The sequence below is a fragment of the Musca domestica genome, unplaced genomic scaffold, assembly GCF_030504385.1.
Source record: "Musca domestica strain aabys unplaced genomic scaffold, Musca_domestica.polishedcontigs.V.1.1 29, whole genome shotgun sequence".
NCBI classification, from domain to species: domain Eukaryota; kingdom Metazoa; phylum Arthropoda; class Insecta; order Diptera; family Muscidae; genus Musca; species Musca domestica.
Window position 1 is genome coordinate 2,137,330 of NW_026712296.1, and position 19,990 is coordinate 2,157,319.

The 19,990-nt window shown below is 33.9% G+C and overlaps 1 protein-coding gene across 10 annotated transcripts in view; it reads left to right on the top strand.

Annotated features, from left to right (window-relative positions):
• The window catches only part of LOC101888424 (NAD(+) hydrolase sarm1), a 177,478-nt gene that overhangs the window by 122,411 nt on the left and 35,077 nt on the right, over window positions 1–19,990 (top strand). Inside the window, exons 1-2 of one of the 10 annotated variants that reach the window (XM_011293968.3) lie at window positions 5,614–6,031; window positions 13,377–13,943. The exons of 6 other annotated variants lie outside the window; for them this stretch is intronic. Coding sequence is in view for 1 of the 4 variants with exons in the window: in XM_059124476.1 (XP_058980459.1) it covers window positions 10,322–10,450 (129 nt within the window). In the remaining 3 variants the exon portion in view is untranslated. Of the gene's footprint in view, window positions 1–5,613; window positions 6,032–10,321; window positions 10,451–13,376; window positions 13,944–19,990 lie in introns of those variants that run through there. 3 more of the 10 variants (XM_020036525.2, XM_059124478.1, XM_059124476.1) reach the window with 3 other exon arrangements.

Here is a 19,990-nt window from a genome sequence, read left to right on the forward strand (position 1 = left end):
GCGCAAAAAATATTTTTTTGGAAATTTCGACCTTTTGTGGGGGAGGTACCAGAGGGAGTGGACCCATATATTCCATCTTAACACTAGACCTTGGGTTGACAAAAATATAGAGATATGTGAAATTTGAAGACAATCGGACTCTTACATCACATTTTATAAGAGTTGTAATTATTCAAAATGTTGACCCTTTGTGGGGGAGGTACTTGATGGAGTGGACCGATATCGTCCATTTTCACACCTGATCTAGCACTGACGCAAATATTAAAATTAGCAAAGTTGAAGCAAAATTAGAATATCCTTTCTCCTTCTGGGCAGTAAAATATTATTATTATTATTATTATTATTATTATTATTATTATTATTATTATTATTATTATTATTATTATTATTATTATTATTATTATTATTATTGTTGTTATTATTATTGTTATTATTATTGTTATTATTATTATTATTATTATTTTATTATTTTTTTTTTTTAAATTTTGATGTTTTGTAGGGAAGGTGCCAAAAGGAGTGGACCGATTGGCATTTCTTGTTTACCAAAATTGTCTTCTTATAGGTGTGAGTCTTGCATGTCTTAAGCCCAGGCCTATAGAGGCTACATATCAATATAATCAAAACAACATGTGCCTCATCGAAATAACGGGTTTAGACCCTAGGTCTGTTTGGAGGAAATCAGTTTTAGAAAATTTGGAGTCGATCTAGGTTTGTCCGCCCATCTGTCAGACTGCTGCTCACGATAACATTCCAAAGGAGTATCCAATTTCATCACAACTTGGTAGATGATAATATTATATTAGCATACTTAAATTGTACATTGTTATGAATGGACTTTAAATTAAAGCTTCGTTTTCCAGTCTGTAATCTTATTCTGTGTTTTCAAACTACCCTTTAGGAAAGGATTTTCTAATCCCAAAAAGGCAATTATTTCCCGTGCTCCACGTACCTCTACTGTTATAGATTATCACATGATCCATCAAATGTATTGTAGCCCTTTTCTCAAAAACCCTAAAGTTGAATAACATCACTTTACTAATTTAAAAGTAAACTACAAAGTAATTGGCAACACAGCAAACGGAATAAATTAAAAAAAACGTTTACAATTTTACACCAACAACAACAACCTTATCCATTCTAGAAGCTGTTATAAATTAAAATGTGGTGAGCGAGAGAGAGAGAAAGATAAAAATAAATTAAATAAAAGTCACGTTTACTTGGCGAGAAAATGCTGCACGGCATGATCATGACAAGATCGTAAAAAAGAGAGAACAAAACCAAAAAAAAAACAACAAAACAAAAATAAACATAAAATTTCAAATATTTTAATTCTTAACAACGAAAAATTTATGTAATTTTTTTTTTCATTCTGAATACCACCGTCATGTGTGTGCTTTCTTGAATTGATTTTTTTTTTTTTTGCTTTCAAATTACAAAGGAAAATTGAAAATTGGCATGGAAAGCGAACAAGTGACAATTCTAAGAATTTCTGCTTAAGTCATAACGTTAAATATGCATGATGTTGTTGGGTTTGTTGTTATTTTCACACATACACATGCTCTTGGCTTTTTCCTACAATTTTCTCGACTGGCTTCGCCTGTAGTTAGTTCAAGAAATAATTCTTATTTAAATAAGATAAAAACAATAACAACAACACCACCAGAGGAAAAAAGCAACAATTTTAATTTTCATTAGTTGTCATAGATGTTTTTGTTTTGCTAGTTTTTTTTATAAGTTTTGGTTTTTTTGCGATAAACAATTTTTTTCCATTTAAGAGCATTAACACGCCTCCGACAGCTGAGAGAATAGAGAACCGTAGATGAGTTAATATAACAGATTGATAGCATAGACAAATGGAAATATAGACAACGAAATGCTCTCTCCGTTTATCTTCGAAAAAAATCGAATCAGCAGATGTCGTCTATATCGTTTCAGGGGTTTGAGTGGGAATGTTGAAGTCACTCAATTCTAAAACGTTAAAAATAACAAAAACTGTAAGATATTTGTCAGTTGAAAATTGTTCCATAATAAAAGAAATGTGAAAAGTACGTGATGACATCAAAAAATTCCGGAATAATCAAGTAAAATTCTTGAAAAACGTTAAAATGTGTTTTCGAAGTCGAGTGGGTTGAACGCGTAAATCAGCATGTTGACTATGCAAAACATGATGAGAGCCACCTGGATAAAAAGACAAAACTAACTTTTCGTTGTCTATATCTTCATTTGTCTATGTTGATAGGTAATTGGTCGATTTTTTCGAAAGAGCGGGAGAGTGAAATAGATAAGAGTGTTCGAACAAACAAAATGATTATGTCGAATCGTAAATACCCTACATCTTTGCAAAACAGGAAAAGAAAATTATTAAAATACTAGTAAGTGCCCGCTACTTCGTCAGTGAAAAGTCCACATTAAAATGTTGGATTCGCTCCAACAGTTCGTGATAGGTTTTTTTTGGTACTCAAAATGTACAATTTGTTCAGTTTGATAATTTTTTTTCTTAATCAAAACTTCATACATTGTACAAAATGTTCAGATTTCAAGATTTTATGTATTATTCCTTTTTCCTTTTCGGAAAAAAATAATAAGACATTGTTTACCTTTTACACTAAAAAGTCTTCAAAATCTTTTAGAAAACCTTATTAGTAAAACCGTTGCACATCCAATTTTTCTGATCAAGACTATTTAAATATCAAATTTCAGAATTACAGCTCCCAATACCAAATTTAGTAACATTTAGTACGCATATCCAAAATTATCTATAATATCTCCATCCTAGACACCAACAGGAATCTAAAATTAGTACCGTTCAGTACTTTTCGTGTAATTTTTGTACTCATTTGTAAAACTCTTTCGCAATAAAAGATTTCATGGATCTCTTCCACCAATACAACATTTACTTCAGTTCAGTACTTCTCCAACAACTATATTACACATTTCCAAAACCACATTCATATCTTAACCACAGACATCAGCATCCTTTACCCAATACCAAGTTTAGTACTATTTACTACGAATATAGGAAGCATTTCCGAATCTCAAACTCAGATACCAACAGTTGCTGCAATATAAAATTTCACGGTTCAGCTCTATTCCCTCACTCAATACAAAATTTAGTTCAATTTAGTACTTATCGTACAAATATAGTACACATTTGCAAAACACCTCTATATCTTAACCACAGACACCAACAGTGACATCTTATCAAATTTTAGGATTACAGCTCTATTTCTCCAAATTTAGTACACACTTGCAAAACCACCACCAGATCTCCAATTCCAGATACACACAACAAACAATGTTAAATATGGGGATTACAGCCCTATCCCTTTACCCTCTACCAAATTTAGTACCATTTAGTACTTTTCGTACAAATATAGGACGTATTTCCAAATCCAACTCAAAATCTGAACATTAGATAACAACTGTTAATTATAATAATTAAATATTATAATATTGTCTCCATCTCTACATCCAAGTTTGATACCAATTTAGTACCATTCAGTACATTTCGTACAATTATAGTGCACATTTCCTAAAACCACCTCCATATGTCCGACCCTAATATCAAATTTCAAACCCCAACCAACACCAAATTGTACGAAATATAGTACTATTTAGCACTTTCCGTGCACTTATAGAACCCACTTTCAAAACAACCTCTTTGTCACAAGCCTACCATCAACAGGAACCCCAATACAAAATTTCAACTAAATCCGTTCATCCTAAACCAAGCTGTTTCAAATTTAGTCCCATTTAGTACAGTTCGCACACTTGGTACAAATTTCCAAAACCACCTTCATATATCAAACTTACATTCCATCTTTGATTCTCATACCACAATATTAGTTTTCAGCTCAATACGTTTACATTATACGAAATGGTACCATTTTAGAATTTTTCATAGCCTTAAAGTTCGAGTGTCCAAACACACATTGGTACCTTCACCCTGCACTGCATCGATGACTCTCATTCCAAATTTCAAAATTTTAGCTCATTTTGTTTGACCAATACTTTTTATACCGTCAGCCTTATGGCTAGAGAGGGTCGAAATATCGGTTTTAGATCCTAGGTCTATGGGGACCAAATCCATTTCAGGATATTTGGAATCGATCTCGCGATATCCCTCCGTCCGCTCGCCCGTCTGTCTGGCTGGTGCGCACGAAAACTCTCGAAAGCAGTATCCGATTTGATCCAAACTTGGTACATGGTAATATTATTTTCATACTTAGATTGAGTTCGGAGATGAACAATATCGGTCCACTCCTTCTGGTACCACCTCCACAAAATGTTAAAATTTTTAAAGAGAAAGGATAATCCGATTTTTCTCCAACTTTACTAATATTTACATCAGTAATAGGTCATGTGCAAATATGGACAATATCGGTCCACTCATCAAGTACCTCCCCCACAGAGGGCCAAATTACGCACATCTCAATATTTATATCAACACAAGATCTGTTATAGAGATCGGACCATTTCTTCTGGTACCTCCCCCACATAGGGTTCAGGATTATGAAAAACAAAATGCTCAACGAAAACGAAATAAGCATCCAACTCTCTTCAAACCTCACACATCCAAATATTTTTGCTAACGGAAGATCTGCTGTGAAGATGATATATATCTGCCAACCCCCTCTGGAACCTCACCCGCAAAGGGTCACAATTTCAAATACTTGTCATAACTTGTGAAATAAGTCGGCGATTCTTTACAACTTGCTCTATCTAAATATTTCTTTTAGCCAGAATCCTGATATAAATATATAATTTATCGGAATTCATGATTTCGCTTGAAATTGGATAGAAATGTCCGATTTCCTTCAACTTTTGCACTCAAGGGGGTGTACATCTGTCGGAAAACCCGACTGATAATGTTTTACTTGTTAGTACCTTTTGAAGATTCTAGCTCTAAAGTACGAATTTCCCAAAACCCAGCCTCATTTTACCTTTACTAGCCAACACCTGCACATGCAGCTTATGTATGCTATAAAAATAGTAAATTCGTCGAGTTTTTCTTTCACTACTTCGACCCCAGCAAAAGTGCTCAATATCGTATAGACAACAGACTATCCGAAAGATATTCTATAGACTGAAGACCTATCCAATAATCTTCTATAGGGACCTTTTGAAGATCCTACAAGCTGTCCTCTTTAGTTAGAATCCTTCAATAGCTTTTTGATAGCCAGAAAACCATTCAAAAGGTTTGTTTTTAGGTGGAGCTGTTTTTTTTAGTAAAACGAAGTCAGATTAGATCACCTTGTCTGTCTGTGTGTGTAGGGTACACATTGGCAATGTGATGTGTGTTTTGCTCTCCACTTGACTAACTAAACATTTGATTTTGTTGTGCTTGTTGTTGTTGCTGCTGTTATTGTTATTCTTTTATTTGATTGCTTTTCACTTTCTTGGCAAAAGTGTGTTGGGACCACATATCTTGTCAGTGGGGCTCTTCTTGTTGTTCTTCTTCTTCTTCTTGCTATTGCCTCTTGAATTTTTCTATTCTCTGAGAATTCTCGGGGGTGTGAGTATGAGAGCCGATGTCCATGTATGTGCTTGACTGCTGCGTTGTATTGGTTCTTCTTGACTGCTGACGACGGGTTGCTGAGCAACATTACGGCCAGAAGCAAATCAAAACGATACTAAACGAACGAGCGAACGAACGTCTCAAGCGTAGAACGCCGGAATAGTGGTTTTGTGCGCGCCTTTAAATAATAAAATAATAATTAAAAAAATACAAAATAAATCTAAATTCAAATCGAGCAAATACCAAAACGAAAATTGTTTGCAAATCTTAAAGGAAAAAAGTTAATTTTTAAAATTTAATAAAAAAAATAAAATACGAGTAATATTCTTCACAACGAAATATAGTCGCCACAACGAGATATTCATTTTAATACCAAAAAATATATAAAGTGTACACAACGAAAAAAAATATTAAAATATATTTAAAAAAAAGTTATTTCCTAACAACGAGCGAAAAAAAAATATTTCCTGAGAAAATATTTTTTAATAATTTAGTAAAAATACTTACTCAAAGGTATTTCAAACTAATATTGTAAATTTAAAAAATAAATGTTATTATTAAAATTTCTTTGGACAACATTCGACAGGCCAACCAACCGATCAGTCAACAACAAAAGACCCGTAACTTAACGCTCATCGCATCGTCAATCATCGTGTAAAAATAGAAACTTTGTATCATTCAAATGGTCGTCGTCGTTGTTGTCGTAAAAAAGTAATTCGCAGTCACTTAGCGGGTCGATCAGTGGTGGCATAGTCTCTTCTGGTATTCCACAGCTGTATTTCCCTTTCTGGTTGGTTTTCGCACATACAAACAAACTAACATGCCAAACATGACTTCATGTCGAATACGCGTTGTAGGTAGTTAGTTAAAGCATGATTCTCATCACTTCACGAAGTGTTTATATGTCTGTAGAAATGTATGTGGGTTCTATATTCTGTTAACGGTATTTATCGTAACTTTGCTGTCGTCACAGCACACACGATATGCGGTAACAGTGTTTTTTTTTTAATTAATTACATTCATTGACGCTGCTCAATGTCGAAGTTGGATATGAATATTTTTTTTCTACTCCAAGCCGCAATGATACATAAAAGTGGTTTTTTTAATCCAAAATATTTGGAGCTTAAACCGATGTTGGTAATAGACATAATAACGGTGATGGTTTTCAAATTTAGGAAGACGTGGTCCAGGGAAGATCTAAAACTCACGTTTTTCTTCCGTAAAATTCTTCTTCAAACAAGTAAAAAATCAACTATGTTCGATCCTGCCGAACAAATAAAAAAAACAAATAAATACGGCCGGGCCAAACTTTTAATAGCCTACACCATTTGGAAAAAATGCGCAGAATGTAAAAAAATTCGTTGAAAAATGCCGTTAAAATTTACAAAAAGAAACCGATTATCAGATTATTCCAATAATTTGGGGCTATAAGAAAAAGTGGACCTCTATAGACAGTTGGAGATAATTCTTTTGAGATTCTCATAAAGTTCTGAAATCTGTCCAAAAAGATTGAAAGTCGATTCACGTTTTGATAAAGGTCCTTTATAACAGTTATCCCCTCCCCATATTGTGTGTTGGTTAAATTTTAGCTTTAACTCTGAATGGAAATAAATCGAAATGGGCTTTCGTTTGGTATAGCTACCATATAACTTCCCGTATTTTGATAGCTTCTTTCGAATGTAGTTATTTTTTGTTGAAGTTCGGCGTTTGAATAAATCGGAAATTCATTTAAAAAAAAAGGGGGGGGGGGTAATATGGAGCGGTATTGTCTTTTTATGCATTGAGTGAATTTTGAAGGAAATCATTGGCTTCTTTTTACGATTATTATTTGATCTATTTTTTAATGTTTCTTTTTTGGTAGAGTTACTATAACCAGATACCAGATCAGTTTAATACTGAAATTATTTTTTATGGTATTTTGGAAAGTTAGGCTTTTGAATAAATCGGAAATTGATTACAAATTATTCAAAATGCTATGAAAATTTCGAGGTCTTACGATTTTTAGGTCAACTGTAGTTAAATGGATTATATCAGCAAGACTTGGCGGATTTTGGCCATTTTCGTAACGGTCCTTACTGTGATATAAACATTACGATCGGGGGAGTTTAAACCAAGTCGCGGTCCATGTTCGATTTTTAAGAAATGTGCATTTGTTAAAAACATTTGTTGGCTGGGACCGATACCATCATTGCAAAGGATCTGATATTCAACGCGATTATGAGATGTGTGCAGTTTCAAGATTATGATTTTTCAAAATTTCGAACATTTGTGGAGGAATTTGCCGAATTAGACTTTTTTATACCTTTCCTAGGTTACAGTATACATGTTATACAGTGCGAGGTTTAAGCTCCATCCGATACTCCCTACTTGTTATACGAGATTTTTAATTGTTATACCCTTAGCCATGGGCAAAAGTACCTCATCGAAATAACGAAATAACTTTGGAAAAAAATCCGTTTCAGGACATTTGGAGTCGAACTCGCGATGTTCGTCCGTCCGTCCATCTCGATAATAACTCTCGAAGGGAGTATACGATTTGTTTCAAACTTTGGAACAAATTCCGTTCGTCCGTCCGTCCATCTCGATAATAACTCTCGAAGGTAGTATCCGATTTGTTTCAAACTTGGTACATCGTAATATTATTATCAAACTTATATCGAGTTCGGAGATGAGCACTATCGGCCTACTCCTTCTGGTACATCCCCACAAAAGGTCAAAATTTTCAAACAAAAGGTCAAAATTTTCGCACCGAAAGATAAAGCATACTCCGATTTTGCTCCAACTTTGCAAATCCTAATATTTGCATCAGTCCTTGGTCAGGTGCGAAAATTGACAATATCGGTCCACACCTTCTGGTACCTCCCCCACAAAGGGTCAACATTTCGAATAATTATAACTTTTATAAAATGTGATGAAAAAGTCCATTGCCTTCAAATTACACACATCACAATATTTTTATTACCTCAAGGTCTGGTGTGATGATGGAATATATCGGTCCACTCCTTCTGGTACCTCCCCTTCAAAGGGTCAAAATTTGGAATATCCATGAAGCCCATAATACGCGAAATTAACATCCGATTCCATTCAGACTGGGTACATTTCAATATCTCAAGATATGTTATAAAGATGATAGAGATCGGACCACTCTTTCTGGTACCTCTCCCACAAAGGGTCAAAATTTTGAATATTCATGAAGCCCATAATACGCTAAATTAATATCCGATTTCATTTAGACATGGTACATATCAATATTTCCATCAGCTCAAGATCTGTTATTAAGATGGTAGACATCGGACCATCCCTTTTGGTACCTCCCCCACAGAGGGTTAAAGTTTTGAATAAGCAAAACTAATATAAAATCCGAAATAAGCATCCGTTCCTCTTTATATTTCACATATCCCATTATTTCTACTAACACAAGATCTACTGTGAAGATGGGATATATCGGTCCACTTATTCTGGTACCTCCCCCACATAGGGTTCAAGATTTGGAAATAGAAAACGCTCAAAGAAAACGAAATAAGCATCCAACTCTCTCCGTCGACTGATAATTTTTAACTTGTTTCACCAAATTTTAAACTTTTGTGCGGGGAAGATATACCACAGGGAGTATGTGGACCCCCAATATAAGTTTAAATCCGATAGGATACCTCTTTTGAAAGTTATCATGGGCAGCCAGACGGACATGCCTTTTTAACGGAAAAATCCTTAAGCTGCTTAAAAACTCTTTTACAGACCGAAAATCTTCCACAAAAAGAAACATTTCCGTGCCTACCCTAGACAAATTAACAAAATACCAAGCTATCCTTTGTCTGTAAGATTTTTCCAAATGACAAAAAAATATATATTTCTGAAGACCTTCTGGTGGAAAACCGTTGTAAAATATTCAAGACCTTTCGAAAGGACAGAAGACATTTAAGAGTCATTTTTTGACAAATGGTCCTTTAAAAGATCTTCAACAGATCTTTCAAAAGCGGATGAAATATATAAATAATATATATATATAAATAGACATGACATACGGTACCGGATATTATCATGTTTGTTATTAAAGGAGAGTAAAGCCCAGCAACACTTAGCCGAGGAAGTTAGTCATCAATCTGTCATTTGCCTTGTCTTGTGGCTTGTTTTTTAATAGTACATATCGGTTGACCGAGTCGTGAACACAACGTGTAGAATTGACAAAAAAGTGACGATATTAAAAATCAAAATTTTCAACAACGATATTTGACTGAAAAATGGGGTAAATTTTGCATTTAATACCAGTCTTCATTTGAGGGATATTTATCGTATTAAAATATGGGAAGTTATTCGCAAAAATTGTTAATTTTTAATTTTTTAAATAGGCATCGCTCTCGACAAAAATCGATTTCATGCACCGATCTGAACTGCACTGATGAAATTATTTCCGATGAGAACTATACCTGTTTTATGTGTCCAGCTGAGGGTTGGACATACACCATTGTATCGAAAAAGAAGGTCTGTACGGTATTTCGATTTGTGTGTGTCAGTCATTAACAACAGTGAAAAAAGAGAAAATATCTCAATTTATTTGGAAAAAAATTAATTAATTCTTCAAATAGTCCTAAAATAGACGTGTGTAAAATTTGCAGGGAAGTCAAGTGAAAAACGATAGTTAAATAAATTATTTATCTCTCACTTTTCAATAGCGCAAACTTTACACGTCTACTAACAGGCGAACTTATATATTTAATATTCGAGTGAATAAAATCCGTTTATGTTGCAAAGAAAACAAATCTACACCCAATTAATAATTTCATTATGATGTAACTCAATTTTTAGATGGTTCACAGCCATGTCAAGGCGGTCTCATGTTCGGACCTTCGTTGCAATAAAACCATAACAAACCAGATGTACACGAAGTTTTTGTGTCCTCGGGAAGGATTATCGCATAAAACAAAATCCACTCAGGTGTGTGTCATGTTATGTGTCCGACATTTCGTGTTTTTCGTGTATTTGACATGTAACTAACAAAATTTAATAGTTCAAATTATTATTGAAATAATGCCGCCAGAAGTCGCTCTTCAGATAAAATGTCAAATAAGTCAAGATTAATATTTTAAAATTTGGATATATTTGTAGTCGCACAGTGGGTCTCATTGTTAAAATTTCAATTTCGATAAGTCTCAAATATTTTTATATTGGAAATTGATTTTGAATATGGACTTTTTATATTTTGGAAGCCCCTAGGGAGACCTTTCATTGGGTGGTATTACCCTATCCCCAGGTATCCTAGTTTCCGAACAATGAACAATGATATTGATGGTAGGCTTGCGATAAGGTAGTTTTGGAAATGTGTACTACAAGTGCACAAAAAAGTGCCAAATGGTACTAAATTTTGAAAAGTTTGGTATTGGATGAAGAGATAGTGCTTGAAATCTGAAATTTGATACTAGGGTCGCTGTTCATGTATAGCCTGGACATTTGGGTATGGTTTTGGAAATGTATACTATACAGGGTGAGATAAAAAATAACTGCAACAATGTCAAGCGCCTCAATTTTTGCATTTTTTATTTTATTGAAAGAAAGCTAAAAATGACGGAAATAGCATAAAATTTTAGAATAAGTTTAGATTTATTCGAATTGGTCACATTTGGCACGAATTATGGCCTTCAAACGGCCAATGAAACCGTCTTACGCTGCCCGAATGTAACTCTGCAGTATTTTGCCCCATTCCCGGCGAAGCGCTTGCTTGAGGTGATCGACACTTTGGTATTTTTTAGTGCCAACCTTGCTTTCCAAAATACTCCAGACACAATAGTCCAACGGATTGGTATCCGGAGATTTTGGTGGCCATTGTGCACTGGAGATGAAGCGAGGAACCTCATTTTGTAACCATTCTTGGGTGGCGCGTGCTGAGTGCGATGGTGCTGAGTCCTGTTGGAATGTTCAAGGTCTGCGGCCAAAATGTTTGCGTGCCCATGGCTTTAATACACCCTCTAGAATATTTTCGCGATAATATTCAGCATTTATTCTGATGCCACGGTCGATTAATGCGAGCGTAGAGCGACCATCGGCTGTTATGGCGGCCCACACCATCACCATGGCCCGCGACACCATCAGCTAACCTCTGTGGCAAGTAAACACGATCATTTTGTTTGTTTACAAACTGCTGGACAACGAATGTATTCTCATCGGAGAAAACCAAATTCGGCAGTTCACCACTTTCAGCCAAGCGAAGCAACTCTTTAGCTCTTTTTAGTTTATTTTCTTTCTGTTGCGGTGTAAGTTCTTGCACTTTTTGGAATTTCAATGGCTTTACCCCGAGCTTATTTTTGGAATATTGCGATATGTTCAGCCAACCATCACAAGCCATTTTCGGCCACTGCGACGCGGGTTTCGATCAAGTCGCTTCTTTACTTTTCGAACCATTTCTGCTGATGTTGCTGTTTTTTTCCCTCCACTTCCTTGACGTCGGGCTTCGCTACTAGTGTCACGGTAACGAGCGATGGTACGAGACACCAAAGTTTTTTATTCACTTTTAGATACTGGAGTGCTCTAACCATAGCCACTTGTGGTTTTCCAGCCAAATATAAAGAAATCACACTATTACGCTTGAACTCCATCACGAATAACTTTTTTTCTGGAAAATTCTCACCGAAATGCTTTTGTACGCTTGTCACTGGAATGATTTTAACAGCTGTCGGACGAGTGGCTTAGAAAGTGGCTTGTGTTGATTGATATATATCAAGTCTGAATGGGATCGGATGCTAATTTCGCTCTTTGTGAGTTATATTCAAAATATTACCCTTTGTGGGGGAGTGGGGGAGAAGGAGTGGACCGATATATTCCATCTTCACATCAGACCATGATATAATAAAAATATTGTGATGTGTGTAGTTTGAAGACAATCGAACTCTCAAATTACATTTTACAAGAGTTTCAAATATTCAAAATTTTGACCGTCTGTGGGGGAGGTACTTGATGGAATGGACCGATATTGTCCATTTTCGCACCTGACTTAGCACTGATGCAAATATTGGAATTTGCAAAGTTGGAGCAAAATCGGACTATCCTTTCTCTTTCTGTGCAGAAAATATATTTTTTGAAATTGGAAAAATGTTGTCAAATTGAAGAAATAGTACATTTTGAGTACTAAAAGGCATAACATGAACTGTTGGAACGACTTTAAAAATACAAGGCCTTGTGGTAGTAGAAATATTGAAATGTCCCAAAATTTAAGATAATCGCACTTTTAGTTAAAATTTTATAAACGTGACCATTTATGGGGGGAGGTACCACAAGGAGTGGTCCGATATCTACCATCTTCACACGTATCGAATTATATATACCCTCTAACCATATGGCTGAGGGTATAAAAACTCCTAGAAATACAATTTTCATCCAATTACAACTAGAGTTTTGAAAGGGGTAGAAATGTATAATATATTTTTTTGCAAAATGGAAACAAATACAAAAAAAATCATTTACAAATATAATTCACATTATCGCGGAGGAAAGAAAGCAACAACAACAGCCCTACATATCAAAAATGCCAAAGAGTTGATAAGCCAGCACCTTGCTGTCTGCCTATCGCTCTAGAGCTGAGAGAAGAGGAACTCTTCAAGAAACTGAATTCTAGATAAACTGAGAAAACAATATTTGAATGTGTTTTCTCAACGATTTTGTTTGCCATTAGTCCACAAAAAACAGTCGTTGTTTACGGTGATAAATATTAACGGGCTCTTTAACGTTTTTCGTTTCGGCTAAAAGACCCATTTCATAATCGATACTTAAAGTTGTGGAAGTTGGAAAAATTTTGGTTGGCTTGTCGATTTGGTTGTGGAAAATTGAATTTATGGAAAAATTAAAATTATTTTACATTGCCCATATCTAGAAACGAAGCTGAAACAAAGAGTTTTCTAGAGCTAATTAAAAAAATACATATATAGTATATAATAAAACCAACAACGAAGCAATATACCAAATGCAACAACAACAACAAAAGGGAGGCATACAGAAAGAAAACGAAAAAATCATAAATTGATAAGAAAAGAAATCCATCCAAAAGCAGCTAGAATAACAAAAAAAAGCAATAATAGTAATAAACAAAATAACAAAAAAACAACAACAAGCAAAGTAAAAGACATACAAAAGTAAGAAGCACCTAACAATTTAGCATAAATTAAAATGCAACTGTTTTTCAAATGATTTATTGAGAAAAAAAAAATAAAATAAATATTTAATCAATGTAAAGTGGTGAAAAAAGATAGCAATAATCAAACGCTTCAAAAGAAAGATAAGTGTTTGTGTTAACAACAACAGCAACAACTACAACAGTATTTCTTTGTAAACAAAACAAGTGCAAAAACTTTATGAATTCCATAAAGAAGTAGAGGCAGAAGAACGTGTTAGAAGAGGAATTCAAAAGTTGTGGCCACAGAATAAAATCAACAAAAAAAAGGTTAGTAAATAAAAAATAACAATAATAATGATAATAAACAAGAAAAATATAAGAAATGAAACTTTACATTTTACACAAAATTGAACTTGTCAACATTTAAGGAAGACTAAAAGGAAGTTTACGGGTGCTATAGCACAACATTTGTTTATCATGTGGTTAAAAGATTGCAGATTTAATATGCGCCCCATCCTATGAATGGTATAAATATACAAATAACTTCAGGAGAATTTTTCTCACTCTCAGTCATGTGAAGCCTGTGTTTCGTTATTGGTTTATTGCACTATTTATAGCTTCAGCCATATGGCTAGAGAGGGCATATATCATTTGATACGGCCAAAGCGTACCTCATTGAAATAACGGTTTTAGACCCTATGTCTCTTTGGACCAGATCCGTTTCAGGACATTTGGAGTCGATCTAGCGATTTCCGTCCGTCCGACTGGCTGGTAACTCTCGAAGGGAGTATCCAATTTGGTACAAACTTGGTACATCGTATTAATGTTATCAATTTAAATCTACTTCGCAGATAGGCAATATCGGTCCATTCTTTCTGGTACCTCCCTCACAAAAGGTCGAAATGTCAAAAAAAAAGTTTAAAAAAGGATATTACGATTTTGCTCCAATTTTGCAAATCCTAATATTTACGTCAATGCTGGGTCAGGTGCGAAAATGTAGTGGACCGCCATCAAGTACCTCCCCCACAAAAGTTCAAAATTTTGAATAGCCATGAAGCTCATAAAACGGCAAATTTACATCCGATTCCGTTCAGACATGGCACATCTCAATATTTCTATCAACACTGCAATAAAGGTGATACAGATCGGACCATTCCTTTCTCACTTCCCTCATAAATGGTCAAAGTTTTGAATAACAAAACAATTATATAAACCAAAATAAACATTATTTCTACTAACACAAGATCTGCTGTGAAGATGGGATATATTGGACCATACCTTCTAGTACCTCCCCCACAAATAATAAAAGTCATAAAACGCGAAATTAACATCCGATTCCATTCAGACTTAACACATCTCAACAAGATCTGCTGTAAAGATGGAATATATTGGACCATACCTTTTGGTACCTCTCCCACAAAGTGTCAACGTTTCGAGTAACCAAAACGATTATTAAAATCCGAAATAAGCTTCCGGTTCTCTTCATATTTTACACATCCCATTATTTCTACTAACGCAAGATCTGCTGTGAAGATGGGATATATTGGTCAACTAGATCTGGCACCTCCCCCGCAAAGGTTTAAAATGGAAATTCATAAAACGCGAAATTAACATTCGATTCCATTCAAACTTAGCACATCTCAATATTTCCACAAACACAAGATCTGTTGTGAAGATGGAATTTATTGCACCATACCTTCTGGTACCACCCCCACAAAGGGTAAAAGTTTTAAATAACCAAAATGATCATAAAATCCGAAATTAACACCCGATTCCATTTAGACTTGATACATCTCAAAATTTCTATCAACACAAGATCTGTTGTAAAGATGATAGGGATCGGACCATTTATTCTGGTACCTCCCCCACATAGGTTTCCAAATTTTTGAAAAAAAGGCTCTTAAAAGTCGAAAAAAGAATCCAACTGTCTTCAAATTTCACACAACCCCATATATATTTGCTAACGCAAGACGATGATATATATCTGCCAAACACTTTTATCTGTTATAACTTGCGTAACAAGTCAGCGATTCTCTACAACTTTATATATCTAAATATTGCTCTCAAACGGGGAGAGAAATGTAATTTATCGCAATATATTGTTTCGCATAAAATTGGAAACAAATGTTGGACTTTCTTCTAATTTTGCCCAAATCAATATTTTTATCTGTATTAGAAGACGGAATACTTCGGTCGATAATGTCTCTAACCTCACGTATATTTTAACATTTTCTAAAAATTATTACATATCTTATAAAAAGTGAAGGAAGCAGTCAATTATTTCATATATATTTAGGTCCCATACGAAATGGACAATATTGGCCCATTTCATAGAGGGTCAACAATTTGAATAATCCCAACAGAAGTCAAAATATATTTATATAATCGAATATTGGATGAGGGCCTAATGTAAACATACTAACAGCCTGTTTTTTTTTTTTTTTTTTTTTTTTTGTAAAAAAGGATTGCTTTCACCCGAAACGTTCGTATTTAAACGTATTCATTATAATTTGGGTTTTTATAATAATTTTAAGAACTTCCGTCCTTTTCCGAAAAGCTTTGAAATGTTACGGTTTCCATAACCATTATTTTGTGATTTTTTTTATTTAATTTCATTAGGAGTTGTGCTGATTGTGGCAACCCCAATAAATTCAAAAAAAATTTTTTTAATTTGAAATTCCAAACGAAAAGAAAAAATACTGTTACATAAACAGGCTGCAAATAAAAAAAATATTATTTATTGAAATGAATTTTTAATTTTTTATTCTTAATATAGCTGAAAAATCCCGCAATTTGAATATCATTGTGTGGACATCTCGAAAATTAGATATAGAACATTTACCAAAAATTCATTTTATCTCGAAAAGTCAAAAATGGCATATGGAACACTTAAGTATCATGTATCACGATATGTGTGTTCACGTTTTAGCTTTCATGTACATTAATGTACTATGTACGAACTTTGCTATCTATAGAATATACTTCTTAGTTTGATTTTTTGGCACACATCAAACAAAAGATTTTCAAAATAAAGCGAAATGATCTAAAATTGACACAAAATGTCTAAAAATAGATGCTGATGTTTTTTTTTTTTTTTTTTTAATTTTCCCCTAAAATGGCAGCACTTAAGAACAAAAATCCATATTTATATTAAATAATACAATATTGTTGTGTGCCACAACAAACAAAAAACGATTGGCAACAATTGTTAATACGTTTCTTAGGAACTGGCGAGGAACCAGAACATGTGTTTATATATGAAAAATATTTTTTTTTCTTTATATACTTCATAGTTGTAGGTTAATATTTTAAAATCGATTTTTTATATTCGACAAAATTTAAAAAAGAAAAAAAAAATTATTATTATTATATTTCCTTAATTATTTTATGACCCTCTCAAATGTGGGTTTGTGTGCGACCATCTAAAATGATTTAACCATTCTTTAAACTTTAACCATTCTTTAAACATAAACGATCAAAAATAAAAATTACTCTATAACAAGCACAAATCAGTTGAGAGCAATCCACCGGTTTGGCCATTAACGAAGATTACGAAAAATATTGCAAAAAAATAATCAAAAAATAAAATAATAAAAATAAACAAGACAAACAAAAAACAACATCGCATGCATTTAATTTCAAAATAAATTAAAAATTGTTTCATTTCCCGTTTCTCAGAACCGAATTTTAGTCATTAAAAACTTTACTGGGAAATCCTTGAAGAAATATGTTTTGAAAACATTTTTGTATTTAAATTTAGAAATGCGTTCTATATTTGTGGGAAAAAATATACATTTAAAATCAGTTAATGACAAAAAAGTAATTGGCGAGGAGCAGACAAAATTAAAATGATTTTTATTGTATTGTTTATTTATTTATTTATTTATTTTTTTGTTAATAATAAACCCCTTCATTCATCACTTGGTATTTAACATACCATTTGTAGATGCGTACATATGTACATGTGTATGTATGTACAAAATAGACATTGTGCTATTGGTCGTTTCAATAATAACAAAAAAGTGATAAAAATTAATCAGAAAAAAAAGAATTGATAGGCGGCAAAATAATGGACACATAGTAAAACAGAGAGCAATAAAAAAGAGCAGAGAAATTATACGCTTGAAGAGAGAAGGAATAAAGTAAAACTTAAAAAACAGAGGGTATTTATCATTTGATATGGCCAAAATGTGTCTCATTGAAATTACGGGTTTAGATCCTAGGTCTCTTTGAATCAAATTCGCTTCAGAATATTTTGAACCGCTCTAGAGGCGTCCGCCCTGTCTGGCTGATGTGCACTCGCGAAGGGTGTGTCCGTTTTGGTCCAAACTTGGTACATCGTAATATTACTATCAAACTTTGATCGAATTCGAAGATGGGCTATATGGGCCCACTCCTTCTAGCTCCTCATCAACAATAAATAAACATTTACATGGAAAATAATGTAACTTATAGAAAAAGAAAAAATCATCAAATTTTGGCAAGCTTTGCAAATCCTAATCTTTTTATCAGTCCTAGGCGAGGTACGATAATGGACAATATCGGCCCACTTCATCAAGTACTTACCTCACAAATAGTCAAAATTTTGAAAATTAAAACTCTTAAAAAATGTGAAATTTGAGTACGATTAAAATTTGGTTCATCTCAATATTTCTGACAACACAAGATCTGGTATGAAGGAAAAACAGAACAGATCTGGTACCTCCCCCTGGATAATTATAATTCTCATTAAACACGTGTTAAGCCTCCGATTGATTCTAAACTTCAGACATTCCAATATTTCTCTAACACAAGAATTTTTGTAAAAATTGAAGATATCGACCCACTCATTCTGGTACTTCCCCCACACTTCGAACTTCGAAATTTTGAATAAAATGCGAAATAAGCCTCCGATTCTCAGTAAATTGCAAATATCTTAATATTTTAATTAAAATCGGCTGTGAAGGTGGAACGATATCTAGGTCCATACCTTTTGGATAACTTCCCCACAAAGGATCAAAAATTTGAACAACCAAAATGCTCATAAAATGCGAAATTTCACACATCCCGATTTTTCTATTAACACAAGATCTGCTGCATAGATGGGACATATCGGCCAAATCCTTCCCCCCACAAAGGAGTCGAAGTTTTGAAGAACAAAACTTTCATAAAATGCAAAATAAGCACCCGATTTCTTGCAAAATTCACACATCTTAATATGGTTGCCAACATAAGATCTGGTACCTACCTCACAAAGGGTCACAAATTTAATTATCCCTCAATATTCGCCCTTTGGCTGAGGGTATACATCTGGTCGGCAAAACCGATTGACATTTTTATATCCTCAGCCATATGGCTAAAGAGGGTATATATCATTTGATGCGGCCAAAATGTGCATCATCGAAATAACGGTTTAATGCCCTAAGTCTCTTTGGACCAAATCCGTTTCAGGACATTTTGAGTCGATTTAGCTAAGTCCGTCCGTTCGCCTGTCTGTCTGGCTGGTGCGCACGATAACTCTCGAAGGTAGTATCCGATTTGATCCAAACTTGGTACATCGTAATATTATTATTAAACTTCGATCGAGTTCGGAGATGGGCAATATCGGTTCACTTCGAAATTTTCAAAAATATATATTTTTCTGTGAAAAATATATTAGAAAGAGAAAGGATAATCCGATTTTTTTCCAACTTTGCAAATCCTAATATTTGCATCAATACGAGGTCAGGTTCGAAAATTGACAATATCGGTCCACTCCATCAAGTACCTCCCCACAAAAGGTCAACATTTGGAATAATTATAAGTTTTATAAAATGTGGGAAAAGATTCTGATTGTCCTTAAATTACAAACATCACAATATTTTTATTTACCCAAGGTCTGGTGTGAAGATGGAATATATCGATCCATTCCTTCTGGTACTTCCCCCACAATGGATCAAAATATTGAACATCCATGAAGTTCATAAAACACGAAATTAACATCCGATTCCATTCAAACTTGACAAATCCCAATATTTCTGTTAACACAAGATCTATTATAAAGATGGTAGAGATCGCACCATTATTTCTGGTACTTCCCCCACAAAGGGTTAATGTTTTGAATAACTAAAACGATTATAAAATCCGAAATTAGCAGCCGGTTTTCTTCATATTTCACACATCACAATATTTTTCATTAACCCACAAAGGGTCAAAATTTTGAATATCCATGAAGCTCATAAACGCGAAACTAACATCCGATTCCATTTAATCTTGGTACATCTCCATATTTCCATCAACACAAGATCTGTAATTATATACCTATATTATATTTATATTACACTTATGCTAAAAATATATACTATATAAACAACCACCCTTCAGATAACAAATTGTGAGAAGCGCCTTTAAGTGTG